The following is a 22434-nucleotide window of genomic DNA, read 5'->3' as shown; positions in this document are numbered from 1 at the left end:
TAAACCTCCGCATGGTGGCTCAGTGGTTAGCACTGCTGCCTCACAGCACCAGGGACCCGAGTTTGATTCTAGTCTTGGGCAATTGTCTGTGTGGAATTTGCACATTCACACGGTGTCTGCGTGGGTTTCCTCTGGGTGCTCCAGTTTCCTCCCACAATCCAAAGATGTGCAGGTTAGGTGATTTGATCAAGCTAAATTGCCTATAGTGTTCAGGGATGTATAGGTTAGGTGCATTAGTCATGGGTAAATAGTCAGGGAATGGGTCTGGGTTACTCTTCTGAGGGTTGGTGTGGAGAAAGTGAGGTCTGCAGATGCTGGAGATCAGAGCTGAAAATGTGTTGCTGGAAAAGCGCAGCAGGTCAGGCAGCATCCAGGGAACAGGAGAATCGACGTTTCGGGCATAAGCCCTTCTTCAGGGCTCTTTATTGAGGAACTGCATGAAGTGGAGGAGAAGCCGGGCCAGCCGCTGCATGTCAGGGCATAAGCCCTTCTTCAGGGCTCAAGGGCTAAGGCTCCTACAGCACATCTCCTGGAGCCCTCTATATGCCTCACTCATAGACACACCCTCCTATCCCTGACTGAATTAGAGATAGTTAATCTAAGGGTTGTGACAACCTGCTAAAACACAGCATCCAGATAACTTTCCCTCACCATGATGTAGCCCTGTGTTTGAAGCTCAGACTCTAGCCCATCAACTCTGAAGAAGGGCTTATGCCCGAAACGTCGATTCTCCTGTTCCCTGGATGCTGCCTGACCTGCTGCGCTTTTCCAGCAACACATTTTCAGCTCTGAGGGTTGGTGTGGACTTGTTGGGCCTAATGGCCTGTTTCCACACTGTAGGGATTCTATGATTAAAAAGCAGAACCAAAAAGGTAATAATCTAGATTACTACCCAAGCCATGAGCTAGTGGCACAGAGTCAATAAAGAGGTAAACATGTGATTCAAAGATTGGCGTGTAAGAAATAGGTTTGAATTCCTGGGACACTGGCACCAGTACTGGGGATGGAGGGAGCTGTTCCGATGGGACAGGCAACAACTGAATCATGCTGGGACCAGAGTGTTGCTGAATTGGACAACAAGGGCTGTAGACAGGGCTTTTAAACTAAGCAGTGGGGGCAAGGGTGAGTTCAGTTCAATGAAAAATTTGCAAATCAAAGGTTAAGAAGGAGGTAGGCTTACAGGTCAGTGATGGGGCTGATTGTTACCTGAAAATAAAAAGAAGGGATAGAATGTGCGAATGTCATATTGCACCAAGGAATTACATCAAGAAAAAATCAAATACATAATTTCAGAATTGTATACCATCTGCCTATTTCTCACTTAGATTAGAGTGGTATGGAAAAGCACAGCAGGCCAGGCAACATCTGAGGAGCAGGAAAATCAATGTCTCGGGCAAAAGGCCTTCATCAGGAATTGGTGTCTTGGGCAAAAGCCCTTTCCTGGCAAAAGCCCTTCCCACTGTGATCTCCAGTATTTATTGATTTCAGTTCCTCTGACTCAGAGGTAGGGAATCTACCATTGGAGGCTAAAAAAATGTGGAGCTGGAAAAGGAAAGTCGACCTGTCGGGGTCAAGACCATTACCTGGTATTTTTAACTTTATCAACCCCAATCCAATATAGGCACCTTCACATAATCACTCCAGGGGGGTCATGCTGAAATCTGGGCAGCAATGTGCAGGCGCTGGAGGGATGCGAGTTGACAGGAGGCGGGGCAGGAGGCGCCAGAGGGCGGGGCGGCGCTCAGCCAATAGGAATGGCGGAACCCGTGGAAGCACGTGGTCTCCCGTGCCGTTGAGGTGGTGAAGGAGGCGCGGGTGGAGCGTGCACGCGTATGCCGTTATTTGCCGCGAGATGTCTGTCGACCTGCACGAGTGGTCGGGCCCGCTGGCCCTGCATGAAGTGGAGGAGAAGCCTGGCCAGCCGCTGCACGTCAGCTATGGCGCGGTGGAGATCGATGCTCTGGGCAAAGTGCTGACTCCGACGCAGGTAACCGGACGCGGTGGGAGTCCGGGCGGCGTTGGCGCAGAGCTCCGCTCGTTCGGGGTGGGAGCAGCTTCTGGAAGTTACTGTTCAGGGAGGGAGGAGAAAGGGGTCAGGGTGACTGCAGACTTCACGGAGGGGTGGGGAAGGAGGAGAGAGAGAGAGAGAGAGAGATCTGACCGTTATGTGCAGAGAGAGCTTCTCTCTCACACTCGGCTGCATTAACACCGCATTTCTGTGTTTTTATTAACAAAAGGTGGGTGTTTGACGGTCAGCTGGTTCAGTTTCCCAGCACAGTTGGCTGCAGTACAAACTGCGTATGTTTTGCTGCAGCTGTCTGCCATTTTGCAGCCTGTCCCCTTCCCCGCTGCGTCAGGGGGTGGCGGAGAGGAAAATCCATGTATTATTTCTCGGCTCGTGGATCTGCCGGATGACTTTATAAGTTTACAATTATTGGTCATTCGTAAGAGTGGAAGTTGGGTCAGATTTCACTCTTAATTCTCCCTGACCCAGCACAAGTTCAGAGACTGTTACCCTGAACGAGAATGATTTGGGCATTCCGGTGTTGGGCTACGGTGTACAAAAAAAATCAATACCAGGTTATGGTCCAACAGGTTTAATTGGAAGTGCTAGCTTTCAGAGCGCTGTTCCTTCAACAGGTGGTTGTGCTGATGAACCACAACCAGCTGATGAAGGAGCAGTGCTTCGAAAGCTAGTGTGCTTCCAGTTAAACCTGTTGGACTATAACCCGGTGCTGTGATTGTTTTTTTACAAAACTCTGAACGAGAATGGCTGTGTAACCTTTCCATTCAATAGTATCAAACCAGCTTTTTTAAAAAAAAAAAAATTCTGACCACTTATTTAGAGCTAAAACAATGTGCTTCCAAGGCCTTTACATAGGATCATGACAACTGCTAATGATTTAGGTTGTTTGGCCACCTTTAACGAATCCTATAACTGTACAATGTTCCCCATTTTTTTTGATTGCTGAATTTTCTTGTCCATTATAAGGTCTTGCATTTTAATAAGGCAAACCACAGGAGGACTTTCCCAGTTAATAGTTGGGGCCCTAAGTGTTGCTGAACAAAAATCTAGGGGTGTAGGTGCATAGTTCCATAGTTCACTGAAAGTAGTGTCACAGACTGGATCGTGAAGGTGTCTGGCATGCTTGCTTTTGTTGGCCAGACCATTGAATATAGCAGTGGAAAAGCACAGCTGGTCAGGCTGTATCGGAGGTGCAGGAGAGTTGACATTTTGAGCATAAGCTGTTCAGGACAATATAACAATTGGGATGCTGTGTTCCAGTTGTACAAGACATTGGTGACTTACAAAACTGTACATTTCTGGTTACCCTTCTAAAAGTAAGATATTAGATTTGAGAAGGTGCAGAAAAGGTTTACAAAGAAGTTGATGGGACTAGGGGATTTGAGTTACAGGGAGAGGCTGAATAGGCTGGAGCATTGGGAGGCTGAGGGGTGACCTTTAAAAGGCTTATAAAATCATAAGTGGCATAGATAGGGTAAAAAGCCCTTGGCAATTCACCCTATGTGGGGAAGTCCACAACGAGAGGGCAGAGGGGGAAAAATTAAAGAAGGACCTGAGGAGTAACTTAGTCATGTAGGCAACTGTCCATGTATAGAACCAGCTGCCAGAGGAAGTAGTGGATGTGGGTGCTTTTGCAATATTTCAAAGGCATCCGGACAGTATATTAACAGGTGGGTTTAGAGGGATATGGGCAAAATGCTGGCAAATGGGACTAGGTCAGATTAGGATCTCTGGTTGGACCAAAGGGTCTGTTTCCATGTTGTATGATGCTAAAATATGCATCCATTCAATAGTGCTAATCTAATTTCTAGTGCAAATAATTCTGCAATGAGTTCAAAGGCTTCCTTTTAAATAACTTGAGTCGAAGTCTAATGTAAGTTTACTTTTCCAGTGTCTTTGTATGTCTGATCATAAGTGCATTTAAATTGTTCTTGGCAGGTACAGAACCGCCCAGTCAGCATTAACTGGTCTGGATGTGATCCAGCCAAGCTTTACACTCTGATTTTAACTGACCCAGATGCTCCGAGCAGGAAAGCGCCAAAGTTTAGGTAGGTAGCATAAGGGACATTCTTGATCATTATTCTTTGCCTACAGTGAAAGGGTTGAGGGTGAAACATTTTCATAATTCATCTCGTGTGAAAAGTTTCACTCCTTATGTTGAATTACTAAAATAGATTGAATTTAAGTGTGACTCATTTGGTCACTTAAATAAAATAAAGTTCCAGTGGACATATTGTTTGCAAGATGTTCAGAAGAATTAAGGACATCTGTTCTAAGTGTCAGTGGATCAGTGTAAATAAGGTGATAACCTTTGTGGAATGTGTGGCAGTACTTCTTTCTCATGCTTGGGGCTGGAGGTGCATATATTTTGCAATTGGATGTCAGAAACAAATTATGGTTATATAGAAGACTCTTAAAACTCATTCAATAGGAAAAGAACTTGTAATTTAACAAGTTGAGTGGCATATGCACGTAATAGAACAATCCTGATATATTTTCATGTATACCAAATTGAGCAGATTAGAATTTGAAGCTCCGTTCCTCTCGTCTTGACTGTTCTGGAATATGAATGTCTCACTATCCTTGCAGGAGGAGAAAACAAAGGCTAAAAGTGACATAGTAAGGAAGTTGAAAGATGCTCATGTGAGTGAGAAAACATTCTTTTGTAAATTACATTCACCGACTTGAAGGGTTCAAGGGACACAGACAGGACGGAAGCTGGCGGAAAGATTAACTCTGTGGTCTGATTTGAATGAACACCGGCTTGTCATGGATTGAATGTTTGTGTGTTCCTGGAAGCTTGAGATCCGTGAATGTTATGAATTTACTTTGCATTCAAGAAAGATGATTTAAATAGGCATTTTGCAGGATAATGCTACTGGGCGTGGTAGCAGTCATGACGTTTTCTACAGTTTAGATGAATCTTGTTATGTACGAGCCAAAGCAATTGACCATCTGGCCTGCTTGATCTAGGGTTTTCACTTTGTGCATTTAGCTTAATTAGTCAAGTGTACTCAGACCTGTCGATGAGTTTCTCTTCCTCGGCAAACTTTTGCCATTTTATTGCTGCTGATCTGATTAAGGATGTGGTTTTTTTTGCAGTTTTAATCCCAAATTCTGTATAAAGACAGCTTGTTTGCAGCAATAAGGGGAGTAGCCTGAGAGAGCTCTTGGGGGTAAGAGCTGGCACTGCTACTCTATTAATGGTTTTAGAACCTTAGCACAAGCCTGGCTTGTAGTGTAACATTAATGCCATTGATAAATAAATATAATAACTTAAACTAAACTGTTTTATATTCCAAACTACCACAGAGTGCGATATCTGGGATGAACAGAGAGGTGCTTACAGGTTGAGCCCATCAGGGGTTCCCTGAGCTGTCTCGAATAGGTACTTTAACACTCTTATAGTATTAACTATATGTATTTGCTTATAAAGGAATGGGGTATTTTCACTTCAGTTATATAACCACTCTTCTCCAGCTTGCTTCTCGCTATTGGCTCCAGAGCAGTTTATTTTATATAAATTACTATGTTAAGGCTTGGATTACATGTAACAGCTATCACTTATAAGGAGAACAAATTGAAGTGCTTATTAGAAATGCATTGTACAGTCAACCTTGTGTTGTGTAAGGATTCACTTCTAAGATTTGAAAGTAGCAGTGGAATATTTTAGGGAGCAGGTTGCCTACTGTATGTGTACTTTTTGAATAAGAAATGACCTGATATTCTAACTGGTAGTTGTCAGACTGTAAATTTGCTGTCTGAGCTGGTAGATTTGTTCTCGGACATTTCGTCACCATGCTAGGTAACGTCATCAATGAGCCTCCAGTGAAGCTCTGTCCTGTTTGCTATTTTTCTCAGTTTGTTGTGATGAGTGATATCATTTCCAGCTCTGTTTCTGAGATTGGTAAATGGGGTCCAAACCTGTTTGTTAATGGAGTTCCAGTTTGAATGCCAGGCCTCTAGGAGTTCCCATATGTGCCTTTGTTTAGCCTGTCCCAGGATGGATGTATTGTCTCATGCGAATTGGTGTCCCTCTTCATTTGCACTAGTGATAGTTGGTAATGTCTTTTGGTAGCTAGTTGGTGCTCACGTATCCTGGTGGCTAGCTTCCTGCCCATCTGTCCATTTACAATGTTTGTTGCAGAGTATTTTGCATATGACGGTCATTCTGCTGGTTGTTCTTAGTGTTGTTTAAATGCATCAGTACCTATTTCAGTGTGGTGGTAGGTTTGTCTACCATAATGCTTAGGGGCTGGAGTAGTCCGGCTGTCATCTGGGATGTCTTTGTCTGGTAGTGTGGCGAGGGTCTCTGGGCATGTGGTGTTGTTTATGTCTGTTCTGCAGGACTATCTGGACTGTGCTTATCAGGTGCCTGTCATTCCTGAATACGTTGTATTGGTGTTTTTCCTCCGCTTCTCGTAGTTCCTGGGTGCTGCAGTGCGTTGCTCGTTTTTAAAAGTCCTGATGCATCTCAATTTGTTTGGATGATTGCTCCTGAAGTTGAGTATCTGGTCAGTGTGTGTTGCTTTCCTGTAAAAGCTGGTCTGCAGCTCTCCATTGGCTTTTCATTCTACTGTGACATCCAGGAAAGGGAGTCTGTTACTGTCTTCCTCTTTGGCAAACTTTATACCAGTAAGGATGTTTTGTTTCTTGTAATTTGTTGCATTTCATGATGACAAAGGTGTCATCCACATAGCGGACCCAAAGCTTGGACTGGATCATGGGGAGGACTGTTTGTTCTAACCACTGCGTGGCTGCTTCTGCCAAAAGTCCTGATATTGGTGAACACAGATGTCCTGTTGATTTTATTTGTAGATCTTGTCACTTGAAGGTAAAGTGGGTTGTGAGGCACAGGTCTACTATTTGAGGATGCTGTCAGGTGTTTGTGTCCTTAGTTCGTTTAGCGGTGAGGCTAGTGTTCCTTTGGCTAGGGTGATGTTTATTGCTGTGAATAGGGCTAAAACATTGAAGGAAATCATGATCTCATCATCCTCTATCTTGGTGCCTTTGATGTTAAGGAATTCCTGGGTTGAGTGGCTTGAGTAGTCTTCTAGGTGTTTCAGTTTGTGTTGCAGTTTCTTTATTAATCTGTATGCAAGTGTATGCTGGGAAGTGAGACTATGGGTCTGTGGGGCAGGATGGTGGGGGTACTTGTTTATGTACCTTTTTGACAATCCGTAGAAACTGGATATGTTGGATTCTTTTGGAGGTCTGTTTTAACTTAGCCTGTCTTGTGTAGTTTCCTCGGGGGTACTGAAATGTGGTTTTTTAGCTGTGGATCTGGGTCTGTTGCCACCTGTTGATAGGTATCAGTATCTACACGTGTTTGGACACTCTCTCTCTGGGCAGTCCGAAACCTGTTGATCTTCCAGCTGAAGGAGTTGACCTCGACCAAGTGTTGCAGACTGGCACATTCCAAAGTCCAGGACTACATGTTGAGGGGCGTGCTGAAGCTTGGGTCAGCTGCCACCAAGGCGCAGTGGGGAAAGACCACCATGTAACATCTGCCTGCCTCCAGAAGAACAGGGGGCCCATGCAGTCATTTGGGCTCTGCTGACGCCTCAGCTAAAAATGTAATTATACAGACCTGTAAATAGGAATGATTACTCTGTTTCAGTATGCAAACAAATGGAATGTTTACATATGTATGGCATGTCCAACTGTACAGACCATTAAAGTATTTTATGAATAAAGTATATTTTTGAAATAAAGTATTGTTCTGGTCAGGCTGGTCACGTGCTATTTGTCTGCAGCTAGGATTGATTTTTCTGTCTTGAGTACTTCCAGGGTTTTCCTTTCCATTGTGTAGAAGGTGTTCCCTCTCTTTCTGTTTAATGTATTCGCTACTGTCTGTCTGATGGCCTGCTGGGTTTCTTTAGGTCCTGTCTTTCAGGGTGCATTCCAGTACTGCTAGGAAGTCCTTTTTCTATCCATGTCCTTGTGGTTATGTGCTCTCCACACCCACTTATTGTTTGCAATACTTTCTACAGTAGATGTTGAAATGTAAAGAAACTGACATGGTTCCCAATTAAACTTGTTCTTTTGTTTTAGGGAGTGGCACCATTTCATTTTAATCAACATGAAAGGAAATGACATGAAAAGTGGAGAGATTCAGTCTGACTATGTTGGCTCAGGTCCTCCTAAAGGAACTGGTGAGTCCATTCATTTGTCAATATAATTTAATGAGCTACGTTCATTGGTATTGACATCTTGTTGCAAATTTCAGTCGAAGTATTCCCAAACTTTCTGCAATGCACTGCACCCGACAACACAAACTTTTTTTTGTCCTTCAAATGGAAGAAAAATTAAATTTAGTGTGCTACTTCCCCAGACTCTAAATAATTTTAGCGAGTTTGGAGGAGATTTGTAGCTCAGGTTGAGGTTCTAGGAGTAGGTTTGTAAGTTGGCAGGTAAGTTTTCAGATGTTTCATCACCATACTAGTAACTTCATCAGTGGGACTCCAGATGGTGGTATGGCCTGCTTTCTATTTGTTTAGGTTTCCTTAGTTTGGTGACATCACTTGCTGTGATGTCACTTCCTGTTCTCTCAAGGTGTGGTAAAAGGGATCCAAGTCAGTGTTTGTTAATAGTTCTAGTTGCAATACCATGCTTCTAGGAATTCTCATGCATTTTTCTGTTTGCCTTGTTCTAGGATGGATGTGATGTCCTACCTTATCTGTATGTAAGGATTCTGAGTAGGTCATGTCTTTTTGTGGCTAGTGGATGTTAATATGTCCTGGTTTTGTCTTTGTCCATGGGAACTTCAAACCACTAGTATCCTCTGAGATGAGGAAGGACACCACTTTGACTGGGACAAGCCAAACAGAGACACGCACGAGAATTCTTTAGCATTCCAGTTAGATTGCCATGCTTCTATTAACAAACCCATAATAAATGGGATCCAAGTCAATCACCCACACTCCCTTAAAAATAAACAGATGACGACAACCCAAGGAAACCTAAACACCAGTAGAAAGCAGGCCATACCACCAGTGCTTCATCTGGATGCTCACTGATGTTGCCTAGTATGGTGATAAAACATCTGAAAAAGAACCTTCCACCTCAGTGAGCAAACTTACATCCAAATTTTCTTGTTGGAGCGTGGATGTAAAGACAGCTCTAACAATTCACTACATCTTGAACTGAAGTCTCTTTATTTGACTGGACATTCAATTAATAACTTGCAATTCTTTAAAACACTTAAGTTATCCATGGAAACTTGAAAGTAACATAGTACTGAGCTATGCATAGAGAGAGTAAAAACTTGTTCGCAATCCTGAGGGAGGATAATGAGATGGAGAGCTGTCGGACAATATTCCAGCCTAGGCATGTAACATTGGGCTGCCAATAAAGATGGAGTAGTTAAAATGGGAGTGTCATAGTCAGACTTGGCATGATGACTAATTCAAAATTCAACCAGTCCCACCTGCCTGTGCTTGGCCATGGCCCTCCAAACACCACTAATTCACGTAAGTGTCTCTACTACTTTGGAAGTTCATTCAAAAGAAAAGCACTGTTTTGGAAAAAAAAATACCCTTCACCTACTTTTTAAAATTTTTTCCTTTCTTCACCATAATATACACCCTATTCTAGAAATCTCCCACCATTCTCCTTTTATCTATACATCTCATGACCTTACAGATGTCTAAAAGTTACCTCAATCTTCTATGCTCCAGTGAGAGGAAAAAAAAAATCCCATTCTATCTAGCCTCCCTTATAACTGGAATCCTTTTGCAAATAATATCCTGGTAAATCTGTTCTGAATCATGGGTTAATAATGTCACTTGTAAAACACCAGAACTGGATACTGTAATCTAGAAGAGGCCTCACCACCATTCTGTACAAGCATAACTTATCAAAATCCTTTACTCAGGTGCACGGATATCTCCTGGAAGAAATTTATAGACCTAGGGAAGGGCAAGGCCAAGGACTGATTTGGAAACCAAGGTTGTAAAGTTTTAAAATCAAAGGATGGAAGGGGTCTAATACAGATCAGTAAGCTTGGGTGATTGGTAAATTGGATTTGGTGGGGAGTTGAGACATGGATAGTGATTTGGATGATCTTGTGTTTATAGAGGATAGATCAGTAAGAACAGCATTGGAATAATAAATGTGAGGCTTTTAGATTTCAGCATGAGAAACACCTGTGCAACAAACTGGTTCTCGATTCATTTGCTTTTTTTCCCCTTGTAACCCTGAATGTTTATTCCTTTTCATATATCAAATTTTTAATTTCCTTTTGAAAGCCTTGATTAAACCAGTCTCAAGTAAACTCTTGGGCAATATATTTTAGACAATAGCCACATTAACTTTTTTATTGCTCAGTTTGTTAGTTTAAATCTGTGCCTCTTTTATTGTTGACCCTTGTATTTGGGAATGTTTCTATATACATTAGTGGTGCTGGAAAAGCACAGTAGATCAGGCAGCATCAGAGGAGCAGGAAAATCTGTTTGTGACAAAAGCCCTTCATCAGGATGCTGCCTGACTTGCTGTGCTTTTCCAGCACCACTCTAATTTTGACTCTATCTCCAGCATCTGCAGTACACACTTTCGCCTAAACATTTGTCTAGTCTGTTGAGGCACTTCATTATGTTCCATTACTTCTATTAGCTTTTCCCCCTCAGCCTTCTATAAAGAAAATTTAGACCTAACTTATCCAATCTCGAAATTTTCTATCCCTGGAATAATTCTTGCAAATTTTTTCTGAAGTTAAAAGTGGACAAAGCTGGTCTTAGAGCTTCTGACTTCACACCCTAGCTATCACTGTCACATGACAAGTTTGAACTTTATCCCTATTTCCAAAAGTCAGATTAAGTTTGGAGTGGGTACTAAAAATGAATGGCTTTTAGGCTTTAGTAGTTTCCTTAAATTAACTAACTGGTTATGCCACAAGTGATTAATTTAGGTGAGAAAGTGAGGTCTGCAGATGCTGGAGATCAAAGTTGAAACTTTATTGCTGGAACAGCACATGGGTACTAAAAATGAATGGCTTTTAGGCTTTAGTAGTTTCCTTAAATTAACTAACTGGTTATGCCACAAGTGATTAATTTAGGTGTCAATACAAGATGTTCTGTGTGTGTGAAACCTAACATTTCTGCTTCAAGAGGTTGCTGAAGGGGCAGCATATGCATGAGAAGTAGGATGGAGGGGCAGGGACAAATCTGAGGAACATCAGAGGAAAGAGTGCAGGTGAAGGAATTAATGATGTGGATGAAAACTGCCTCCCACCATCTCTATTATCAATAATGTCAAAGTCTGTAGACAGAATGAGCAGGGCAATTTAATTTGATCACAGCCATTAGAGCAGTTTCTGTACTCTGACAAGGACAGAAATTGGATGGCATCAGTGAGTGACAATATTAAGACTTGGGAAAACTGGTTAGTGAGATCAGCAATTTACAAAGGTGATGGGTTTTATTTTGGAATAAAATGTGAATATAGACTTGGAGTGAGGTAGAAACTAACATTAGAAATGTTTCTCAACTGTGTAACAGGCATTAAAAGTTCATTCTTCTGCTGTTTAGAAGGAATAGGAAGTGGGTGGCATGGACAATTTTTTTTTTTTTTTAATTCATTTGGCCATCACTGGCTGGTCAGCACTTTTATTTCCCCATCCCAAGTTGCCCTTGAAAGTGGTGGTGTTGAGCTGCTGCAGTCCACAAGCTGTGTTGACCTACATTTTAAGGAGGGAATTCTCTCCTTTCCTGTTCCTTCACTGCCAATTGGTCAATAATGTACTTTCAAATCAATGGTGAGTGGTTTGGAGAGAAGCTAAGCAGACCTGCCAGCACCTGGAGCCAAAGTTACTGTTTTGCAATTTAACACTTAAGTCACATTTCAGGCTAGGTCAAGGGAAGTATTAGAAAGCTGGACGAAGTAGACTGTAGAAGGGAGAAATGCAGCTGATTGTAGTGAGTAAAATTAAGACCAAACTCAATACTCTTGTAGCTTTTGGGTGGGGTTTAGGGCAAGGTAAAGACTAGGTTTGTTTTGTCACATGTTATCTTTGCATTTTAGGATGATTCTGGATAGCAGGTTGTCGCAGACTGCAGACGATCTTAGAGTCAGGTAGTGTCTTATCTCAGCCAGATATCAGTCTTAGCCTGATAGATATTGAAGAGCACAAATTAAGCAACAGAATGAAAAAATTATACTGAAAAATACAAAAATCATGGACCTGCCAGTCATACAAAACCTCATCATCCTGTAAATTTTAATTGCTTCTGTTGATTACAAAGCTCCACATGGATTAGTTTTAGGCAGTATGTCCATGATGGGAATTTGCATGTTATGAAAATCAGGATATAGCTGTTCATTTTTACCTTAACATTGAATGTCCAAACCTTGGGCAATCTTAATTGTACTAGCAACTATCACTTTCAGTTCCAGCCTTCATCAACTCGACAGTAACTTGCAGTCATATCTCAGCCAAGCAATTAAATCCAAATGATAAATCTATGGAACAGATGCTTGAAAAACATATGAATCAATAGTGAGCGAGTTTCAGGTATACTTAACCCATTTAAAGGGGCTATAACATCTAAGTAGCAAGTACTGTTGGTGTCAATGTTTTATTTACACAAATTATAGACTTGACCAGTATGACCAGAAAATGTCCTCTAACTAATGCAGTATGCTGTTCACGTAGGCATTTACAGGTACAGGTTATGATATAATGTGACAGTTGCAACCTCACTGGAAAACTGCTAGAGAAAATAACTATTTTCCATTGAGCAGAAAGTTTGCATTATCCAAACCATCCACAATTTTTCAGTAACATGAAACATACCAGGACAACCTGTAGTGGCACTAGAAACCCTTGTCATAATTTTTCCATTTGCTACCTACAAGGTTGGACTAGCTAATTTGGAGCTGGCTCTGCTGTTATCTATTGGTATTGAAGTGTATATTGGCTTGTTGACTATTTCACAATGGCGGCAATCTTCATGGATCCATTCCTGATTCTAGCCAGTAAATTTCCTGTGGACCATGGGAACAACCATCATTCTTGCATGGGATTAACTATATATTTTTACTTTTTTCTACGTGATTTTTGTTTTTGCAAGTTTCTTTAACAAAGTTTACTTTAGGTCTTCACCGCTATGTCTGGCTAGTTTACGAACAACCTGGGGTGCTGACATGTGATGAGCAGTGTTTGACCAACCGTTCAGGTGATAAACGTGGAACATTCAAAACTGTAGCATTCCGCAAGAAGTACAGCATGGGTGCACCAGTTGCTGGGACGTGCTACCAGGCTGAATGGGATAACTATGTACCAAAACTATATGAACAACTGTCTGGAAAATAAGTATAAATTCTTGATACTTCTAGAAAAATGGATTGTCAAAAAAGTGACAATTGGGTGTACAGAGCCTGAAAACTGGTATTATTGATGCTCTATATTCCTTTAATAAATATCCACTTTAAAAGTTTGCATTTGTTTCTTCTTCTTTGAGTTAGTCAAAGTACAGCTGCTAGTTTAATTTGTTGCAGACATTAGAAAATGACAAAATATACATTGATTTGTTTCCTTCAAGACAGTATCCTGAAGTAGGTTGATACTTAATCGAAGTAGCAAGTCTCAAAAGCTTTAAATGATTTGAACGAGAGAGATTCACAGCTGTCACTAGTGCAACAACCAAATCTGCAAAGCAAAGTGGAATATTAACTGATTCATGGTTAACACATCGAACTTAGCACAGTTTGTTTTTTGAAATCATCAATAGATAATGGCTGCAATAAGATTAACTGGTATGTGACTTTTAAGTGTGGGCTGTTTCTTGTATTTCTCTTCCCCCCCCCCCCTCTTGTAAATGATACTATCTATATTGAAGAGAATATTTCAATAAAATTTTAGAAATTCATTTTGTCTGTTCAGTATTATCCATGACCCAAATTGCAAAATTTGAGTTAAACTAAAAGCTCAGATGACAAAAGGCTAAATATACCAACTCTCATCACTCACTAAGTTGTTAATGATCTGCAGACTCTGCACATCTGAAGGGGAAGAACGTTACTGGATTTTCAAAAATCCAGTATATTTCATCTACACTATCTTTCCAGTAATTCAAAATTAGTTGTGATTAAAATCATGAATTTTCAGTTAAAGGCTCAAGATAAGAGTGCAAACTTCTAATTTTGCTAATTTGAAGAAATTAAAGATAAGACAAATCTAGTTAGCCACTGAATTACTGCTCTTAAACCAAGTTCAGCATACATCTGCCCAAATTGAGGCCTGCATAGGCCCCTCTTTATTAAAATACATTTAAGATGGAGATGAACCAAGAAAAACTGGAGCCACATAATCCAGATTTACAGGAGCAGTGATTAAGAATTAAATTACTATTTCTACCCTGTAATGTAAAATTGGGAATAAGTGGAAACTTAGAGGTCACAAAATGACTTGTGGGAAGTTATAGAAAATAATGGTTATCTTGGTGTAGTCACTTTCACATTCAAGCAAAGTGGTTTAGGAAAATAAAGTGCCTCAAGACTCAAACTCTTAATACCTTAAAAGGTTTGAGGTGTACAATATCAAGAAACCACCTTTCAGTAATTTGAGTTTTCAGTGACAACAGTGCAACTGCTGGCATAGGTAAAGTTCTTTTTGTTTGGAAATGTAGTCTGCACATGTTGATTAATGGATTATCACTGGCTTGTACCCAACTGTCTTGTTTTAAATTTCATCATTAGTGTTCAATTTATTAAATTGTGCTTTTTATTTGAAGACATTTAGTGACATATGCTTCATAAAAATTAAATAAACTTTTTGCATTGAAAAAAATTGTTGAGAATGTTTTTCCTTTCAATAAGCTAAAATGTTCATACCAAAACCATGTTTTTCAAAATAAGCCAGAGGTATATTTTAATCATAGACTATTACACTTTTCCTGGCTGAACCCCCCAAGGTAACTATAAATCAATGTGTCTCAATTTTGGGATCCACAAGTTATTAAAATGTTCCCTTTGGACAGACTGCTGCAAAATTATCCTAATTTGAATAACAGCTGCTTATGCAAAATTAAACTCAAATACTTGAAGTCATTTTAGGCTGCAAAAGATTCTCATTCAGCACTTTTGAAACTACATCTGAAAGGAAAAATATGACTGCTGATTTTAAGATACAAACTGCTAAAATAACTCTCAACACAGCATGGTGAGCATTTTTATTTACAAATATGATTAAAAGCTTATGTCTGCCTGGACAGTCATGCTATTTTACCTGAAAAAACTGGAGTGCATGCAATAGTAAAGCAACTTACTGGTTTGTTTTGTAAGAAAATACACAGCTTGGAGTATGATTAAGCAACATTTATGGTCTAGACAGAAAATTCTATTAGAAGATCCCACTTACAGGCAGGTTTACCTCAGACTGAACAAAAATTATTATAAAATTAATTTGAGGAACCATTAAAATACTTTATGAAAATAAGTAAAAGCTCTCCTGAATTCCATCTATACAATATATGTGATAGTGCCTTGGCCCTATTGTGCTACTTGGGTCCCAGGATTCACATACAGTATGCACATCTGCCACAGCAGAAAATGATTTTTTTTACATATATGATTAACACTGGACTAGGAAACCCTTGCCAGCATTGCTTTTTAAAACTCTATTTCCCAGAAGCACTTTGTATGATTGACATGTACATCAAATCTTTAGTATCAAATTATTCAATCTTAATAAAATTTCCTGATGAATAAATACCGAAAGAAAGCTAGCAGCGAGTTAAGATAAGGCTGCAGATATAACATTTGTCTTTCTGCACAGATTTACAAATTAGTTGTAATGCATGATCATAAGCGATGTACATCCTGCTTTCCAATTTCACAAAAGGTATGATTGCACATATATCAATACTGTCTCATTTTAAAAGATGACCAACAAATGGTCAGCGTTCTTGTTAACATTAACAATGGGGCCCTGATAAGGAAATTAAGGACTGTACAGGCACTAGTCCAGAGGTGATGTCTGCCCTCAAGAAGTGAGCCCAGGATTAGAATCTGGGCAAAGTTATGGCAATGTTTTTCATCTATAGTCTTCCTTGGGATAGTCCAATGTGAGCAAATTTCCAAACCCAAGTCTGAGGCTTTCCATGTCAAAGCTTTCAGCTTCCCGTCCTTGTCTTTCTAATAAATTTCGTATTCTCTCAGTGCGTTCTTTCTGAAGTGCGGCCAGTTCCTCTTCAATCTTAAACAAAAACAAAGAAACAGTGGGGAATTAGCTCGGAAAATTGTCCAGCAACATTTTTCGTGCTCTGAAATGCAGTACTGCTAGAAACATTGATTCAGCTTGGATTCTGAAAATGGAAAGTAACTGCACCTTTTCCTGTGGTATATCATTCAAATAGCATTTCTGCGTGTGTAAATTCAATGAATAATAGCAATTTACAGGGCAAAATCACACCCAGGTTTGACCTTTATTTCCATACGCAGGCTGGAACATTCCTTTATGTTCCTGCTCTGCAGCTGTAACCTCATTTAGTATTTGACAAAACTTTGTTTAACATGAGTAACTAATTGCTCTTTCAGTTATATCATGGGAGCAGCTCCAAAGAAATTTCCAGCCTGGTACTTTCTAGCAATAAAATTAACTATGCATTAATTCTTTTAACGTTGCTAAAAGGAAGCAAATAGAATCTTTTCATCTTGCATTCACCAGAACTTGGAGTCCAGAAACAGACTTGAAAAAAAAGTTATTTCATACTGTGAAAAAAAAGAGGATGCTGATTGATTGGGTCACCACTGGCATGAAGATGTAGTTGAAAAAGTTAACCTTAATTCATGATCTTAATTCTCAAACTAGACAAGTAGATTCTGATCGGTAAGATGTTGTCATAGGGATGTGGCAAGGATTGGCAGGTGCCATAACGCCCGCATGGAAGTCCTGTGTATGCATATTTCTTTTTGCCTACATGGGATAAAGATCCTGTGCTTTTATATCTAGCTCTGAACATATAGAAATGCATAAAGCTGTGTTATGCAACTCGTGGCACAGTCTGGATCATTTAATGAATGATTCCTAATAACAGAATCACACCTAAATGGTGAATAAAGCTCAGTACTGCCAGTATGGGGGATAATTAAGCAGGATCAACATGCTACGCACTGTAAATGGGCAATAGGATGCGCCATTTAATATGGTTTGCCAGTTGTTGGGACATCCATCATACTTGGTGTCACACCCGCACTGAAACACATCACTTTACCCAGTTGTCTCGTGGAAAGAATTTTTTTTTGCCTCGATAGCAGTATCCTGTTATTGGAAGATACCACTTTGGACTTACTGCATTGTAACAGATCGTGAAAGCTAGCTTCACCTGTCGAAACTTTTGAGACACCTCTTTCAATCAGGTGACCTGGGTTCAAATCACACCTGCTTCATGAACTGCAACATAAGACTCCTAAAATAGGTTGATTAACATATTCTAGAATATTTCATCAAGTTCTGCTTCTTTCTATTCCCCATTTTAATGTTTGAAAAACAAAACAGGCACTTTCTTTAAAGATTCCTACATTCTTAACTAATCAAGATAATGTGCAAATTCAGATTAGTAATCTTCTGTAGGTGGGATTGTAATTGAATTAGCTAATCATTTGCCTACATAATTGCATTGCAAAAGGTTCTTTGCACGAAGAGCTGAAATATTACAGATGTAGGTGTTTAACAAATTACACATTTTTAGCCTTGAGCATGAACTCAAAATTGACAAAATGCTTCAGTCTGCAACATAATAATTTGAAATGCACAAGATATCCCCATTTCAAAAGCCCTAAAAATATTTTCAACATATAGTCTACACAAGTCAATTTTCCTTTCAACCACAACATGCTATATTTAAATTAGTAGTCTGCCTCAGATTTTCATCTGACAAATGGAGGATTCACTTTTATACTTAACATAGAAATCAACCCACTTCTGTGGGGATTGTTTTTAGCAGTTTAAAGATTGACTTATATAGGAGAAAGTGATGACTGCAGATGCTGGAGATCAGAGTCGAAAAGTGTAGTGCTGGATACTCAGGGCAATTTAGCATGGCCAATCCACCTAACCTGCACATCTTTGGACTGTGGGAGGAAGACACAGGGTAGATGTGCAAACTCCACAGATAGATGCCCCAGGTAGAATTGACTACAGGTCCCTGGCGCTGTGAGGCAGCATTGCTCACCAGAGTTCACTGTGCTGCCTCCATATATACTTCACATGTTGTCATAATACTAGCCTCAATGGTCAAGTGAATGTCCCATTGCCTTTCAATATTACATCTTTATGGTTCAGCCTCAACAAGGTGCGATTATTCCCAGTGCAAACTGGACTCAAGCTAAATTTTGCTGGATCCTTGTGGTCAACAAGGAAGAGGCAATTTCATAAACATACATGGATTACTAACGCTAAAACATCAAGATGGTTAACAGAAGATCCAAGCATGGCATTCAAAATGCTGTGCCAGATTTCGACACAGTGAAAACTTGGATGATCTTGTGATGTTGAGTGTAAACAAAATTATTTCCTATTTTATAAAGTGAAATGATATCACAGCTTTCCACGTCTTACAGAAGTTTTTGAGAAAATACACCAACTACTGCAGATGCAGTTTTAAATTGAACTAACCTTTTGTTCAAGACGTGCTCTACGCATTGACACCAGCTGCTCAAGTTTTTGGAACTCTCTCTCATGCTGTGCTTCAGTCTGCATCTTAATTTTACTCTGGTAGGCATTGAGTAGCTCCATTTCTTGCTGAAGTTGATGTTTCAGACCTTGGCACTCTGCTTCCTGAGCCTCATCTAGCCGCAGCTAAATTTTAAAAATATTATCAATTCAATTGCACTCATCTAGAAAATTTGATCACAATACTCAAAAGAATAGATATCATTGGGGTGTAATCAATTCTTATTTTATTTTGGAGTAGTTTTTGACTGTGAAGGTAACTAAAGTTCATGAAATCACTGAGTTATGACTGAGGAAACCAAAACATGACTAGTGGACACAGACAGGTTTTCCCAATTGCATCAACATTAAACAAACATTTTTAAAAAATTAATAGATATTAAAGCACCTGACTTGGTTTTCTTCCCCATCTCTTATGATCTGTAAGAATGACTTGGATCACCCAGTTTTTAACCATTTAAATAAACAACCTTGCTCCCACTTCTGTTCTGCATTCCAATAAAGCTCAATGTAGGCTGAAGGAATAACACATTTTCAGAGTAGACATTTTCCCCTTTTCAACCTATCACTTATACCTATTTTTCATCATGGCCACCATTAGCACTTTTTGATCTTTTGCTGTAGACACCCAAAATCTGTCCCAATCACTCTTCGTCTCTCTGTATATTGCATAAAAAGCATCATTTTCCAATCCCTTTCGGTTCTGGAGTGTCGTATTGGACACAAACCTTTCACGCATTTCTCTACAGATGCTGTAGACCTGCAGAGTTTTGATAGCACTTTGTTTTATTTCAGATTTCCAGCATTCAGTGTTTTGCTTCAATACATACTTTCTCCAAGTCAAAATTGCAGCTAAAGATACTTGCATGGTTCCAGTTATGCCCATCTTGTGAGTTAAATGAAACAGTCCCTGTTCTACTTGGCCCCACAACACTTCCTTCAACACATTCATAGCGTTGTTGGTGCTGCTTCCTGCTTTTTTCCAGAATCAGAAAAAATCAGTTTTCCTTCCAATTTATTTCCTTCTCTTTTCACCACATGGTCCATTTCAGATTCCTTTCTTCCCTTACTTGATTTTAAAGTTTCTACTTCTGGGTATAGGCAATACACCAATATCCACAGTTATCTTAACTACACATACTCACACCCTGCCTCCTGCAAGGATTCCATTCCATTCTGCCAGTTTATCTGTCACATTTGTTTCCACCAAGGTGACTGATATATTCTCCTTTTCCCTCTACTGAGGATTTCCCTCACTGGGGTTGACAAGGTCTTCAACTATGTCTGACCCATCTCCCACATGTCTGCTCTGACTCCTTCCCATCTCTCGAAGGATAATAGGTTTCATTATATTCTCTTCCCACCCTACCACGCTCCACATTCAAAGGATATCACCAAAATCATCTCGCCCTTCATACTTAGCATTCTGTAGGGACTGTTGCCTAGAAAATGTGGTGATGGCAGCCAATTGACCCCTCGAGTATTTCATGGCTGACCCTCAATCTCAATGCCGTTTTTCTGCTTTCTCTGCCTATCCCTTGATGCCTAAAATCTAAACATTTATCTCTTTCTTGAATATATCAGTGACATGACGTCCATAGCCTTCTGTGGTAGAGAATTCCACTAGTTCACTATTCTTTGAATAAAGAGATTTTCTCATCTTAGTCCGAAAATGGTCTCCCCTGTATCCAAGTCTCCCTTGAGACTGTCTTCTCTTCTGGTTCTAGATTCCCTGGTCAGGGGAAAGATCTTCCCTGCATCTAATTTGTTCAACCCATTTGGAATTTTATGTATGTTTCAATCAGATCCCCTCCCAACCTTCTAAACTCTAGCAAATACAGGCCCACCCGAACCAATCTCTCCTCTTAAGTCAGTCCTGTCATCCCAGCAATCAGCTTAGTATACCTTTGTTACACTCCCTCTAAGGCAAGTGCATCATTTTTTATGTTAGGGAGACCAAAACTGCACACCTACTCCAGGTGCAGACTCACCATGGCCCTGTATAACTGCAGTAAGAAATCCCTACATCTGAACTTAAATCCTCTTGCAATCCAACATACCATTTGCCATCCTAATTGTTTATGGCAGCTGCCTGTCTTACTTTCATTGTACATCCACATTTTCTAGTCTATTACCATTAGATAATATCCTTTGTTATTCAAATTGAAGAGTGTAACTTCACATTTAGCCATATTGTACTGAACTTGTCATCTGTTCCCTCTGCATCACTGCTAACTCTTGCTCTGACTCATCATGTCCTCTTCCTAGGCAATTGCAGAACATGCAATACTTGCCCATTCACCCCTCACTTCTGTGTAGGATCCCAAATATGTTCCAAATGAAGTTGTGTTTTACTTGCACCTCTTTCAATCTAGTCTATTGTATTGGCAACCAACATGGTCTCCTTTACAGACTTGGTGACTGCTTCATGGAACATTTGCACTCCATCTGAAGGAACAACTTGGACCTTACAGTTGCTTGTCATTTCAATAAACTGCCTTTTTCCTACGCTAACATTTCCAATAGTTCTGCCACAGCGTTCCAATCAAAATTGGAATATGTAGGAACAACACATTTTTGCTGAGGTACTTTATAGCCTCTAGGACTCAACATGGAGATCCACAACTTGAGCATGACCTGACCTCAGTTTATTTTACACCCCCCTACCAAACCCCCAACTGCGTCTCGTTGACTTTGCATTCTCTTATTCACACTTTCATTTATATCCATTTTACATCCTGATCTCTCCTTTATCACCAGTAGTATCCCTTTTAATCTGGGCACCCTCAATCGGTTTTCCTTTCTCTTCCTACCCCTCTGTCTGCAGCATTAACCATTTTCTAGCCATTTCCAGATCTGAAGAGTCATATTAGACTCAAAACATGAACAATTTTATTCTTCACAGATGCTGCCAGACCTGTTGAGTTTCCGTAAATTGTTTTTTTTAATTTCTATTACCAACACCCTGAGTATTTTGCTTTTATTCTAAAATACGTTGCCTCCTTTTATATAAAGGAATAATAATAGAAAAGATCATATTTTATGTAACGTTACAAATGGTTTATGATCCTACTTAGAATTGAGCCAAACAACATATTACTTCCCAATCTCTATGACTCGAAGTGCAATAGTCAGAGGATTTCAAAAGAAATCCTAAAAATGAGTTGTTAGTACATTAGCAGAGGTCAGAATTCCCAAAATATACACCGAAATTTTAGCTTAAGATATGATAAGTATTAATTTACAAATTACATGTGCAGTATTAAGCAACACCACGAAACAGAGTGATGTTACAAGTTTAGAAATCTCTTCCATAAAACGCAATTCATATTAATTATGGTCTACCTCTGTCCCCCTCACAGCTGATTTAGAGAAAGGTCCTTTCTTTAAACAATAAAAGATATACAAAGAAAGTTTTAACTCAGATCACAAGCACAATCCAAATGTTCTTAATCCTAGTAATTTTGCTTTTAATGAGTTTCGACAGCTACAAATTTTGTGGAAAGATCTTTTTCATGTCGTTCTGAAAAATTTCAAATCTCCGTTCAGATTGTTAGGGTTCCCAAGGTAGTTGTACAAATATAGGCATTTCAAGTAGAGAATCTAACTGTAATATTTAATAAATTAACTATCTTGGAATCTGGGGATTACAAGAACATAAGAATGTTAGAAATACGATAGGAGTGGAACTTTCCCCTCTCAAGTTTGCCCTGCTATTCTACAAGATCATTGCCAA

General features: G+C 39.9%; 2 protein-coding genes across 3 annotated transcripts in view; one reads left to right on the top strand and one right to left on the bottom strand.

The window, feature by feature from the left end:
* The first annotated feature begins 1784 nt into the window (after positions 1 to 1784).
* pebp1 (phosphatidylethanolamine binding protein 1) lies at positions 1785 to 13461 on the top strand. Its single transcript, XM_043715881.1, has 4 exons — positions 1785 to 1987; positions 3965 to 4074; positions 8081 to 8181; positions 13120 to 13461. Exons 1-4 carry the CDS (start codon positions 1853 to 1855, stop codon positions 13335 to 13337), a joined length of 564 nt encoding a protein of 187 aa, XP_043571816.1. The 5' UTR covers positions 1785 to 1852; the 3' UTR covers positions 13338 to 13461.
* A 1719-nt stretch (positions 13462 to 15180) lies between these two features.
* Positions 15181 to 22434, bottom strand: part of taok3a (TAO kinase 3a) — a 99017-nt gene continuing 91763 nt past the window's right edge. For both annotated transcript variants that reach the window (XM_043715878.1, XM_043715879.1), the window contains 2 exons: positions 18642 to 18824; positions 15181 to 16220 (listed from right to left, as the gene is read on the bottom strand). In XM_043715878.1, coding sequence (XP_043571813.1) covers positions 16059 to 16220; positions 18642 to 18824 — 345 coding nt within the window. In that variant the 3' untranslated portion in view covers positions 15181 to 16058. The remainder of the gene's footprint in view (positions 16221 to 18641; positions 18825 to 22434) is intronic.

This window comes from Chiloscyllium plagiosum, chromosome 25 (genome assembly GCF_004010195.1).
Source record: "Chiloscyllium plagiosum isolate BGI_BamShark_2017 chromosome 25, ASM401019v2, whole genome shotgun sequence".
In the NCBI taxonomy this organism is placed as follows: Eukaryota; Metazoa; Chordata; class Chondrichthyes; order Orectolobiformes; family Hemiscylliidae; genus Chiloscyllium; species Chiloscyllium plagiosum.
This window is presented reverse-complemented; position numbering and strand designations above follow the sequence as displayed.

Bases quoted from the DNA above. Each gene is read 5' to 3' on its own strand.
- pebp1 (XM_043715881.1), top strand. From the start codon at position 1,853: ATGTCTGTCGACCTGCACGAGTGGTCGGGCCCGCTGGCCCTGCATGAA. The intron at 1,988-3,964 runs GTAACCGGACGC...TGTTCTTGGCAG, and splicing joins AAGTGCTGACTCCGACGCAG to GTACAGAACCGCCCAGTCAG. The intron at 8,182-13,119 runs GTGAGTCCATTC...AGTTTACTTTAG, and splicing joins AGGTCCTCCTAAAGGAACTG to GTCTTCACCGCTATGTCTGG.